General features: G+C 38.5%; 1 protein-coding gene across 1 annotated transcript in view; it reads left to right on the top strand.

Moving 5' to 3' along the window:
• The window catches only part of LOC120503481, a 108,982-nt gene extending 96,890 nt beyond the window's left edge, over positions 1 to 12,092 (top strand). Inside the window, exon 16 of the mRNA XM_039711990.1 lies at positions 11,867 to 12,092. Within this exon, the coding sequence (XP_039567924.1) occupies positions 11,867 to 12,092 (226 nt within the window). The remainder of the gene's footprint in view (positions 1 to 11,866) is intronic.
• Positions 12,093 to 12,499: the final 407 nt, after the last annotated feature.

The raw sequence follows: 12,499 nt of genomic DNA, 5'->3' as shown, positions 1-12,499 counted from the left end.
TGAACTGAAGAAGAGGCTTTGAGAGTCACCTGTATCCTGTAACCACAGTGCTCTTTATGGTTCTAACTTTAGTTTTAGTTTGTCTCATTGCTTTAGGTTTTAGCTAGTTAGTTTTTTAGCGGGTTTAGTTTTTTCTAGTCTCATTTTAACTGCTTTTCATCAGCGACATTCTTTTGTTATCTTTGGAAATCTCACCCTGATTGCCCCCGACTTCTTCAGGCTCTTGCATCCATATGTTACTACCAAGTTTATGGGAATTCCTAGGAAGGTGAGTAGCCTACTTTGCTGGACAAAATTAAGACTGTATAAATGCATGTGATTATTATGCAATGCTCTGCAATTAAATAAAAAGTTCTAAATAGGAAGGAAGGAGCAATAAGGATCCTTCTATAAACATCCTATCAAGAACTGTAGGAGTGGAAAAGAGCATCATAGCACTGACCCATAGCACTGTTAGTCTGTCACCCTGAGTTTTGACAAGGGTAGGTTTTTCCATCTGAGAAAGATATGGCAAATTTGTACGTGCCTCTGTTTGAATGACTTATGAATCACATGAAGTCAAAGGAGCCCAGTGTACTACAAGTCAGTGTAATCCTGTCTGAATTCAGACCAGTAGCGGGAAACCTTATGGGTCAAAGATAAGGGGACTTTGTCCTCTAGGGTTGTGATTGTGATTGTCTCTGTTGTGGGTAGAAAATTAATACTCATTATGGATGATGAGCAAACTGGTTGCCCCCCAGTTCTTTCCCCAATAATGGTTTCCACTCCTTTCAGCAGAGGAAACTATAGCCTAAATTCTCCTGGAGGTTATTTAAGTGTTTCTTGGGTTTATTGTCTGGATGAATCTGGCTCTTCGAAAAGCTGCACTATGTTTTTCAGGTATTTGGAGTTCTTGGATGAAAAATCTAACGGTTCCAAGAAAAAGCAGAATCATATCTTTGTAAAAAGTTAAAAATAATATTTTCCATGAGTTTAAAAAATAATAAATATTTCAACAAAGAATAGTATTTACAAATACCCTTTCAGGCAAATATACACAGGGGGAGAAAAAAGCCCAAACCAAACAAACAGAGAAGTTAATTTGCATGGTAAGTTCAATACCTGCCAACAGTTGTTTATCAAAGACAGCAAAATAATAAGCCTTTTGTTCTGCCCAAATGCATTATTCTTCTGTTGGGAAAGCTTTGGTCTAATGCCTCCTGAACACTGGAGTTTATTTCTTAGCCAGATATTTTAGCAAGGCAAAGTAGATGCAGTAAGGCTGTCTGTCAGTCTTCCCTAGCAACTTCTGGACCTGTTGGCCAAGAGGGGTAGAAGGGAAGTACCTCAGTTGCTGCCTCCACAGAGAGAAACACTCCGTCCCAACCTACTAGAAAGTCAGCTCCCTTGTTCCTGAAAATGCTTATTTTATGAGTGAAGTCTGAGAATTGAGTCTCTTTTAAATGTTTTCTTTTTAGAAATTGTGCATGAGGGGTGATAAGTGCTTTTGTATTTGAATGGAAGGAACAAGCTTAGTGACATCTCTGAAGTGTGTGCCCCTTCTTTACTCTTGAGCAAATCTTCTATTTGGGAGTGTCAAGTCCAAAATATTCTAGTGCCCATGAAATATTTGATTATTTTCTTTTATAAATGTTTCTCTTGGTTGTTCTTTTTCAGTCTGATGAAATTGCATTTACCTAGGAGCATATCAAAACCTCTTAAAAACTGCAAAATTTCACATGGGTGTTGATTAAATTTCAATTTTTACAAGTCAGATTTTATTCTTAAAGGAATGTGTCTTTTCTATATCTTAGTTTTCTGCTCTCTAGTTAGATAAAGCATTTTCTGGTGGTGCTGATATCTTAGGCCAGCACATTATGTTTTCTCTCTCTTTGTCCATAGATGCACAAATGTAGCTGTTTTTTTCTTTTTTGTTTTTTTTGGTTTTTTTTTTGTAAGACTAGTGTCCTTTCAGTACCCCAGCATCCTTTACTTACCTCTCTGCTTCTTGTTATTCTTTGATACTGTTGTTTCTCATGGTGACACTCTTTTGTGTTCTGGCACAAGCTGGAGTCACTTAGTCACATCTGGGACAGGAGTTCTGAATGTCTGTGAGAGGAAATTCACCCAAAGGAAAACATAGACCAAGAGCACATTTTTATCTAAAGCACACAAAAAAATAATCACGAGCTCATTATATTGCATTTTCATTATTGTAAACCAACATTTCTAACTGGAAAAGAATGGCATCTGCCTCATTTGAGCTTGATTTGTTGGTTATGGTTTTGTTTTTTTTAAATCCTTTTAGAGATGTGTATTACTATGGTCCTGTGCAGTAATTGGCAGAAAGTTTTAGGATTTCTTAGCATCAGGCAGAACGCTTTGCTTCTTATAGCAAATGTCCCCTTTGGGAAGGAAGTTTCAGATGAGGAGCATTTCACTGGATCAATAGATGACACCAACAGAAAAGGAAGCTGGCATTTGTCTTGTCATGTCTTACATGCACTATGGGCTGTAGAGGAAAGTATGTTATCTAGAGATTGCCTCTGATAAGGGGATATCCCTCAAACTCCCAGTGCAGCTAGCAATCACTCATTGATTTTTGAGAAACAAGCTGTAGCAATTTTTAAGTTTCTGTCTTATCCCTTGGAACCAGAGGAATAAAACTATGTCTTCACACTGAAGGAAAATTTGTGAAATTTCTTTCCAAAGGCAGACAGGCAGCCTATTGTAACACTACCTGAACACCTTAAACACAGCTAGTATCTCTTGTGTCTTACAGCATAACAAGTGGGAAAGAGAGCACTGCACAAGGAATTATAGTTTTCTTTCCTTCTTTTCTTTTTCTTTTCTTTCTGTATTTTTTCTTGAAGGCAGAAGACCTAATTTCGGTAAACAACCCCCTAAAGGTACTCCCCCACCAATAGCAGCCCACTATAAAATGGATAAGGTTCTCATTATGTATCCTCCATGTCTTGATCATAATTTCTTATCATGGTTGACATTCTGGTCCAGTTATATCAGGTACATTCTGTGTAAGTCCTTTAGAAGACCGGGATAAAACCCTGCTGAATGCAGGATCATTTTGCCTTGGGCAGAGAGTTAGTCAAAGTGCACATAGTTCAAGGTGGATTTCTAGTCAGATTCTGCAGTACTGGGACATTCTGAAAGAAGTATTTTTGAATTGAACATAGCTCAGAAGGAATTAAATTAGTTCTTTAATGCTTGGTTTTTCTCCAGAGCCATCAACACAAATTACTTTCTAAAATAGGCAGCAAATATAATAACACAGCATTAAACTGAAAAGAAAAAAGTTAATACTGTTATTACGTGATGCATTTTGTTTCACTAGATTGTATGGATAATTTCCACCATAATTTCAGTTGTGTTTACAAAGATATTTTTAAAATATTTCAGTTTAGCATTTCCTATAACTGTGTTTTTCATAATGTAATTGAATTTAAGATATCTGTACAGTATCTCAGTTTTCTGAGATAACTGTTTAATGGTGTTTTTTTCTGAGATAACTGGTAAATGGTGTTTTAAATATAATAGTATCCTAGAGTATTCTGCACATGCACATAATTACTTTCTTTTTTTAAGGCTCTTAAAGATTTAATTAAGCTGGCCTAACACAGGTTTACTTCTTTGAGAAAACATGTATTAAAGCAAAAATATTTTTGTAATATGCAGTGTAGTAGCATCAGTCATCTGCTCAAACCTAAGATTTTTCTCTTTCATCAAACTGTGAAGAAGAGTTCTTCCAAAATTTTTATAGGTATATTTGAAAAACATATGCCTTGTAAATACTCTAAACATTGCAACCAATGTTCTGTTTGTGAGATTTCTTTTTTTTATGTATTACACTTTGTTGTAGTTTCATGAATTACCTTGTCTGGCCATGTTTAAATCTACAGGGATTTATTTTTAACTGTATTCTAATTGGTATTACCTGGCTCATGTCTCACTTCATTCTCTTCATGGGGGCTATTCCTGAGTCGAACACTTCTGTTCATGGACATGTTGCTGCACAAAATAATAAAAATCAAAAAAGCTCTAATTGATAAAGAGTAAAAAAATTTCCAATGTCGAGATTTCTCTAAATACATGTTCCATTGTTCCCACAGACTCCAGCATTTTATTTTTTTTTTGCCTAGTTCTTCCTTTTAAATTTTCTATGAAAAAGAAAAGGTCATTTTTGTCAGGTCAGTACAGAAGCTTCTGGAGATCTGACTGGAATAACATAAATGGTGTTTTAGAAGCATTTTTATGCACAAGCTTGCACCTATAAGTTAACCTTTTTTCTTTCTTTTTATCTTTACACCCACCTATTCCTTCGGAGCATAAGAATTATAGATCTGCACAAGAACTGAATGGTGCATTTGGTTTAACAACTGTCATCCTAACTCCAGCACTTGCACATACATACAATTTAATTGTGTTAAGGAAAGCAATGCATGCAGCAATTCAGTTTTTGTTTCATCCAGTTGCTGTGAGCACCAGACAGAAGTCAAAGGGCTTTGACTCATGGCTTGTCTGTGTTTGTGTAAGATGAAGTTTCGTTGCTGTATGGCCAGACCTTCAGAAAGAAACCGAGGATCGTGGTGTGCTGTGTGTCTTCTGCCTGCTCTGCCCACAGCAGCCACCAGTCTGTTGATTCCCACTCAGGGAAGGTGGCTGTTTGTCTCCAGCTGTACAGACCCATGCTCCTAGTGTGATGCTGCTGCTAATTAGGCACAGGATGGAAAAGATCAAAGCTGTGCCTTTCCCTCCCCACCACTTTTTTTTTTAAAATCCACTCCACAAGGCTGTTTCTTATTTTGATGTTTCGTCTCTCTCTGCCACAATGTTTTTTTGGTAATCTCACCTGCTAGCTTGGTGGAGTTTCAGCTGGTGCTGGATTGCCATTTTAACTTGGCAACTTTGGAGTCTTGTTTCCCAATGGCCTGCCAGCTAAATTGGTGTGTTACAGATGAATGCACAGCTCACAGATGGTGTTTGAGTGTTTAGTGGCTCTCAGAAGTAGATATGTATTTGGTCAGGAGGAAGATTGCATTTTTTCTCCAGACAGAGCAAATGTCCTTGGGGAGGTTTTCTGTGTCAAGGTAGAAAACGGTTCCACACATCAGGTACAGGGGACTCTCCTAGCTTAGGCACAAGTACTGCCTACAAATATATACGTATTTCTTTACTTCTGGATAGGGTACATGCTCCTATTAACATAAACAAGAAGTTTTAAATCTTGATTCTCCTGAATGTTTATAGACATTTTAAGTCCAGCATTTCACTTCCTGTAATCTTTAATTTATTTTTTAACTGAGATAGGCTTGAATGTGACCCTGTAAACTTCTTTTCTGGTCCCTAAACACTGTTTTATTGGTCATGCACAAGATTGAGCATTCAGCATTACTTACTGGGTGAACAGCTTTACAGATAATGCTGGGGTTTTTTTGAGAGCTATACTTCCTCTGACATCTTGCATCCTCCCCTGTGTGGTTTGTGCCTTTTTCTCATTCATTCTTTGTCATCTTATTTACTTAAAGCAGTCAGAGGGCAATAAGTAGGGGAGGAGTTACATGCCTCCTTTTGCTTCTTGACTGGCCTAGTCATGTCATGAGGATGAATAACAGAGGCTGTCTACTGCCTTTTGTTCCTTTCTAGAATGAAATAAAAACCAGAGCTGCTTAAAAGTTCTGAAAGCTGCACTCGATTTCTTCACTTCATGTTTGTACCCATCCAGAGCTGGAAGCAGCCAGACTGGAATATTTTAACAAAGTCTGTTCTTGTAAGATTTCCAGACTGTTTTGCCAAGCCACTAAGCTCTTGAAAATGCAGTTAAGCATGAAATAGGCAAAGTTTTAGTTGCTTACCTAAACTGCAGCAATGATGATAATAATTTGGTTTTTTGTCATTTTTGCTTTGTCATTGTCAGATGCTGCTCAAAGCTGAAATGTGCAAAGCTTTGCCAGCTCTCTACAAGGAGCCACACTGTCCTCCAGCACTATTGCCATTCTGCTTAAATTTTGTGATTCTTTCTTTGTCCAATGCTTTCTTGCCCAGCTGGGTAAGAAATCTCTTCTTGTGAATGTCTCCGTTAATTCCCTTAGGAAATTCTTAGTTAGCTAAAGTCAGGAGATGGGCTCCTCTGCCAGTCTAACACTGTTGGGTAAAGGGACTGCTGAGGACATGAATCTGCTGCTCTTTGCCAATTTTCTGTTGTCATAAACTCTTTTATAGTGAAAGCTGACTGTCCACCATCTTCAGGCTAGCACAGTTATATCCAGAGCAATATGAATCTGTCAGCACTTTCTTCCCATCCTCTTTAATGAATATTTCTTGGCCCACTGACCCAGAGTGTCCCCCGCCCAGTACAGAAGAGCATAGTGGTTCCTCCAAGGCTACAGCTGTGCCAGCACATAACCCCATGAGTGTGTTGTGGGAAAAGTTCAGCTGCTGTGTTTGTTCTGGCTTTTGGCTATGCATGTAATGCAAACACACCTAAGATGTAGCTGATCCAGAGTTTACTGCTTGCTGGCTGTCTCCCATGAGCTGGCACAGCCTGGACCTTGGAAGGAGAGCAGCCACCATCAGCCTCGTCCTCCCCAGCTTGGTGGGGCAGCATGGATGTTTACAGGTGCAGTCACGTACTTGTGTCATATTCATTACAATAAACGAAAAACAATTATTACAGTTATTGGATTACTCTTTTTTCCTGTTTCACACAAATGTTTAATTCCTAAAAGCCCTGATTTTGGATTTTGGATTTTGCTTCTGGCAGTTTCTTTTTCCCAACACAGCTGTACCTGAAAAACAAACATGGCATGATTTCCAGCATTTCTTCTATATCATGATCAGGTTTTTCAGTAAGCGGTAGGGCAAATTCTCCTATGAGCATTTGTATGTTAAGGAACTATCTAATGTCCCCTCAGATCTTTTGTTACTTCTCTCTCAGCAGATAGCCCCTAGGTAATCCTTGTAACTGTTTATGATACCTGCTTTCCTGGTTGCTTGCAAACTGAAGGATATGAAGCATAGGTGTGTCCTGGAAAGAGCTAGGAAAAAACAGTGCCTCTATCCTTGGCAAATGCTCTCCCTGGTTATATTCACTTTGCATACAAATAAACAAAAAAGTAATATTTTATTAGGAATCCAGTGGATAGAATAATGGACTGTAACTCAGCAGAGCTGGGTTTGCAGCTCTGCCATTGGCTTATTGGGCAAAGTGATTTGTGTCATCACCATACAGCCTGGGATAAAGACAATTTCTTTGTAATGCAGTATGAGCCTTGAAAAGGAAGAATATTATGCAGAGGGAATAATAATAAAGTCCTTCTAACAATAATAATAATAAAGTCCTTCTAACAATAATAAAAATATGTGTTTTATATATATCTTTATGTTGCACTCAGAGGAATGAACCATATTCTCTTCTGCCTCATGCTTCATCAATGGTGCTTTGAACTGCTTTCCATTTGAAGGGTTACAGGTATTAGTGTACTAATTTTAGATGTGCCTTCAGATACAGGTGTGATTTTACCCTGAAAGTGATAACATTTCATTGTAGTAACACTGGACAGCATTTCCTGCCTCTTCTTTTCTGTTGATAAGCCATAAAGGACTAAGTTTGGGGACCTTACCATTTAGGGTGGTGGTGGGAAGCAGTATTTTTTGTTTGTGAACTGGGTAAACGTGTTGCACTGACTCTTGGGCTGTAAGGACTGCATATGATTCCCTGAAGGTAATTTGCATAAACTAATTTTGTGTCTGCATTGGCTCTTTAAATCTTCTCTGTCTGTATGGGTGACAAAGAAACATTTATTTTGCCTTATTTTACGCAATGTAAATAATAGATACATTCAGGATCGATCTGAATACCTCAGCTGGTGAGCACCAGTGTAGCTCTGGAGTAAGCAGGGTTGCATCAGCTGAGGATCTACCCCGCCATCAGTTCTAAGTGCCAGCCTTGCAGTGCATTATACAAATGTTCACCGTAGTTTGTCAGCAACAAAGCTGTCACCCAACAGTACACACTGCCTTCCATCAGCCATTACTTTTCTGTCATCATCATCAAGTGCAGCTTAAGAGAATCTGTGCATCGTTTCTTTCCTTCTGAACAATTTCCATAGAAATAATTGACCTGCTTTTATGGTAATTCGGTCTCTGCTGTTTGTTACTGCAGCATTTCCCAAGGAAAAATGCAAAACTAATGCCCTAGAACAAAAACATTCAGCCAAATTACTTACCAGTAATCCAAGGAATCATGGATAAATCCATTGCTCAAGTGGCTTCTCATTTGGAACTTTATGTAGTTTTCACTCAAGGGTTAAGGTTTGGTTTTTTTGTGGGTGGAGGGGTTATTTTGTTTTTGAAAGGTAATACTCATGCTCTCTCATGCTGTTGCCCTACAGCAACTTTATATAAATCTCTTCTGAAAACTGTATCTGCCAGCAGTGCCACTCCACCCCCAAGCTTTTACTACTAACACTAGCTAAAAATATTTAAAGGGACTGTTTCCATTTGTTTGGTGCATTTCATTTCATGTTTCTGCCTCTTCCTTCCTTAATTTTTCAAAAAAGTCAATAAGAGAGGTCATTTAAGCCTAGTGTTTTGAAGTGGCAACCAGTAAACAGCCTTACAGCATGATTAATGAGTTCTCAGGAACAGTTTCCTGAAACTCACAAGTAAGTTGGGGCCAACTGAATTAGTTTTAAAGCAAATGAAGATATTCCAGTTATGGGCTGGGACTTTCACTGAGTCACTGTGTAGGCTACATTTTCCACCAGTTTCTACCACTGGCTGATGGTGCTCATGTCAAGGTATAACCTTGGGAAGTATAACCTAGCACAGAAATGACATTCAGAATCTGGACTTCCAACAAGATAAACAAATAAGTGCTTAATTTCCATTTAAGAGCAGGAAATCGTGATCAAGGCATTTGATGAAGATTGTGAAGTTTTAAAAAGGATAATTGCTGTTACAAAAATAAAAACAAATGTTGTTTGATTTTACCCAATGGACATATTTTTCTTGATTTCTTTGACTTCCAACAAGCTTGGGTTTCTGTGGAGTTTCTAGGCTGCTATTGCTTTTTTCAGAGGAAAGGTGTAACTAAGGAAAGACATCATAGGTGCTGCTCTGCTTGTTTAGGCAGGGTCATTCTGTGGAAGGCTTTTGGGTTTGATAAGTGAGCACATTCTGAATTTCTCTACTATCATTTATAAGTTTGTTGAGCAGATTCCCATGGCTGACAGAGCCATCATCTCAGCAGGGATGACAGAGGGGAAGACATCAGTTCTCTTTTGACCTCTTGAAAGTGGGAGTATTGTGTGGAGCAATGGATTGGTGGAAGTACATATTATTTTCATTGCTGCCTAAACCTTAGGGAAGTTCCATAGCCACACTTTGTATGGTGTGCTCACGCTGTGTACAGAGCACCTTCCACACACTGAGTGACAGAGCTGGAGCAAGGGTGTTCATGGAGCTCCTGTGAAAGGACTGATTGCACTGGAAGCTCCTGCTGTAGTGAGCAAGGGCTTTACTCACCTTCCCAAACAATTGTTTTGGTCACCAAGGTTTTTCACTATTCCTGGTGCTCCAGGACTGCCATGAATGAAAAAGGATTGAGTATTTTTAGTGCTCTGAACTGTGTGCTCTCCTTCTCTGTTTGTGTGTTAGGTTGGAGGAATGATTTATATTCTTGAAACATTTTACAGGTGGTCCATTGAATATTTTGCCTGGTGTTGCTTATTTACAGGTAGCTTCAATTAGTAAATTGAGACTAAATGACCTAATAGTAGATGATTTTTACATAAAATGAAGTGTTGAGCTAAATCAATTTTTTTTAAAATATACATGTTTACTCGTGCTCTTGGCACAGAGATAAAGATTGGCAGTGATCCCTGTAGGATGTGGATTTCTGACATGGGTGAGGCTGGATGGAACGTCTATGTAATTCTGCTTGTTTGATGAAGGATGAGTCTTATGAGCTAAGAGTATTATTTTTTCTTTTCTCTTTTCTTCTTCTTCTTCCTCTTTTTTTTTTTTTTTTTTTTTTTTACAAATAAACTATTTGGTCTAACTAAAATACAGTGTGGTTAATCCTGCACTATTAACTTTTCTCAAAGAGTGGATGCTTTAAGAGTAAATTTGATGGAAGCTATTAAGGATGACAAAAACTTCTTTATATGAAAGGAAGTGTAGTGCAATCTAGCTGCAGAGTTCAGAACATTTAGAATTCCATGGTTATTGTAGTATAATACCACAGTCAATTATATTTTTTATTTTACATTTTTCTTTGTCTCTTTCTCACACAAGCCTAGACTATGAATTCATAATGTTAATGAAAAGTGTTGTGATGTTCCTGTAGGCTGCTGTGGGAAAATAATTACAACATGAGGAAGGTCATTCATGATGTGGCCCTTCTCTAAAGCAGGACTTTGTGGCTGATCAGGACATAAGCAAAATGGACTACATGACTTGAAAAAACCTTCAAAACCCCTGACAGATCAACCTACATTCACTGCAAGAATCAGCTTTCTCAGCCCAACTGATCTTTCTGTGAAAAGTTTTAGTTACTGTACTTGAGGCCTTTAGTGACCCAAACCCTACTTTTTGTTGCTGTGCCCCGGACAACTTCTCGTCCTCTCCTTCTCCAACCATGTAACTAAAGCATGAGCCTTCTCCTGAACAAAGGAGCTGGCTGACAGCCTGCCATCTCCTCCACATGCATCTTGCTCAAGGCTGAGGATCAGGAGTAACATGATGCCAAGGCTGGTCTCAAAATCCAGCCTTATGGTTGGCAGATTTGGCAGGTTTGTTTTTCCTTCTCATTCAAACGAGATTAAAATGTAGAAACCTTTTAAGTTTCTTCTCTATTGCTATTCACAGTTCTGTTTGTGACTACTGGAGAAAGAGATGTACACAGCTACTTAAGAAATATGTGTAGACAGGAAAGTTCTTTAAGAGAGCAGAGAATACAGTGCAAGTATGTCTGCTGCTTCTTCTTCAGTCACATGCTACAGTTTAAAAAGCCAGCATGTTTTCTTCCACAAAAAGACCTTTATATTTCTGAACTTTCAGAAGCCTTAATCAATATAAATAACAGTTTGAGCGTGATGACATCATATTCAGTCCTAGAGTTGTGCATCTCAGCTGCTTAGTCATTTAAATCAGTGGAAATAAGCATAGCAGTTAGAAGTTTTAAAAGGTCAAAGAAGCTACTGTCTTTTCAGCTTTGAATCAGCTGAGAGACTCCAGTTTCTGGGAAACATAATGCCAAGGCTGCATCTTGGCATCTCATTTCCTCCTTCCACCTCCTTTGAAGCACTACAGTAATTAGCTTAAAGGGAAAATCACACCACACTCAGTTGCAGAATCCTTTACAGTGAAAGTGCCTTTCTATTTTCTCTTTTACTTGAAACTAAAGAGGAGTTTTAGCCCACACTGTGTCCTGAAATATTTTGACTCAAATGCTCTTACCCAAATGCCAAAAAGCTGTTCACAGATTTTCAGTAAAATTAATACTTTTCAGTACAAATATGACAAGTTCTTTTACCATTTTCTCAGAAGGAAAACAAGTGATAAAGTGTTCCTCAGAGAACAATTTGTGAGAAAAATTAAAATAAAAATAAAACCAAAAGGCTTTTAAAACCTTTGTTTTAAATATGATTTGTTGTCCTTTTAAAAGTGGCGGCGTGATTTCTGGGAGGAAGCCACCTCTCACCTAGACTGCCATGAAAAACACTTCTTTTGTTTTGTTTTTAATGTCAGATTAATCAAAGTTGTGATCAGAACCTGTGCTACATTATCTGTACAGCAGGACTCTGCAACTGCTGCTTCTTATGTGCTTTTACGACTGACTCTTTGTTTTGTTTCTATGCATTTCTAGCTGCCGCTCTGCTACTGATGATGTGAAACTGTCCAGGCAGGTTATGGAGCGTTTCCACTTCGTGGTGTACACAGCCTTTTCAGAGCTGGGAGCCACACGCTGGCGCTCCAGAGACTTCTGGCTGCTTGCACTGCTGGTGGTTTTGCTTTGGTTCCTGAGACTTTACCTGCATTACTTGAGCCAGTGGCTCTTCCTTCGGACAATCTCAGTTCCTGTTACAAAGTAAGTCCTGCTAAACTCTTTTCTCTGTGAGGATATTTCTCCAAATAGCTTGATTCAAAGCAGGTTGTTTGCACTATGAGGAGAACTGATGGCTAAGACTCATGCTGGGAGCTCAACAGGCAAGCTCTGATAGGAGTCCCTGCAGAAACTAAGAGTGCAGAACAAGGACTGCATCCAGAGTACAGTGATCTGATATGCAAATGTGTGTATTAGGTGAAGGTGTTGGTAATATAAACTTTAAACCCAGAACATGACATGTCCATTTGTAAAACTTGTGTCATGACTACCTCTCTCCTATCTGAGATACTCAGCAGGTTATGCATCTTCCAGAAGATTAATTTATCACTTTGGATAAAGTATTTCTAAATGCCTAAGGAGTGCACAAAAGTGAAGAAGCATTTAAATCATATT

This window comes from Passer montanus, unplaced genomic scaffold (assembly GCF_014805655.1).
Source record: "Passer montanus isolate IOZ18808 unplaced genomic scaffold, ASM1480565v1 scaffold26, whole genome shotgun sequence".
Taxonomy (NCBI): domain Eukaryota; kingdom Metazoa; phylum Chordata; class Aves; order Passeriformes; family Passeridae; genus Passer; species Passer montanus.
The sequence above is the reverse complement of the archived record's forward strand: the minus strand, read 5'-3'. Positions and strand labels throughout refer to the sequence as shown.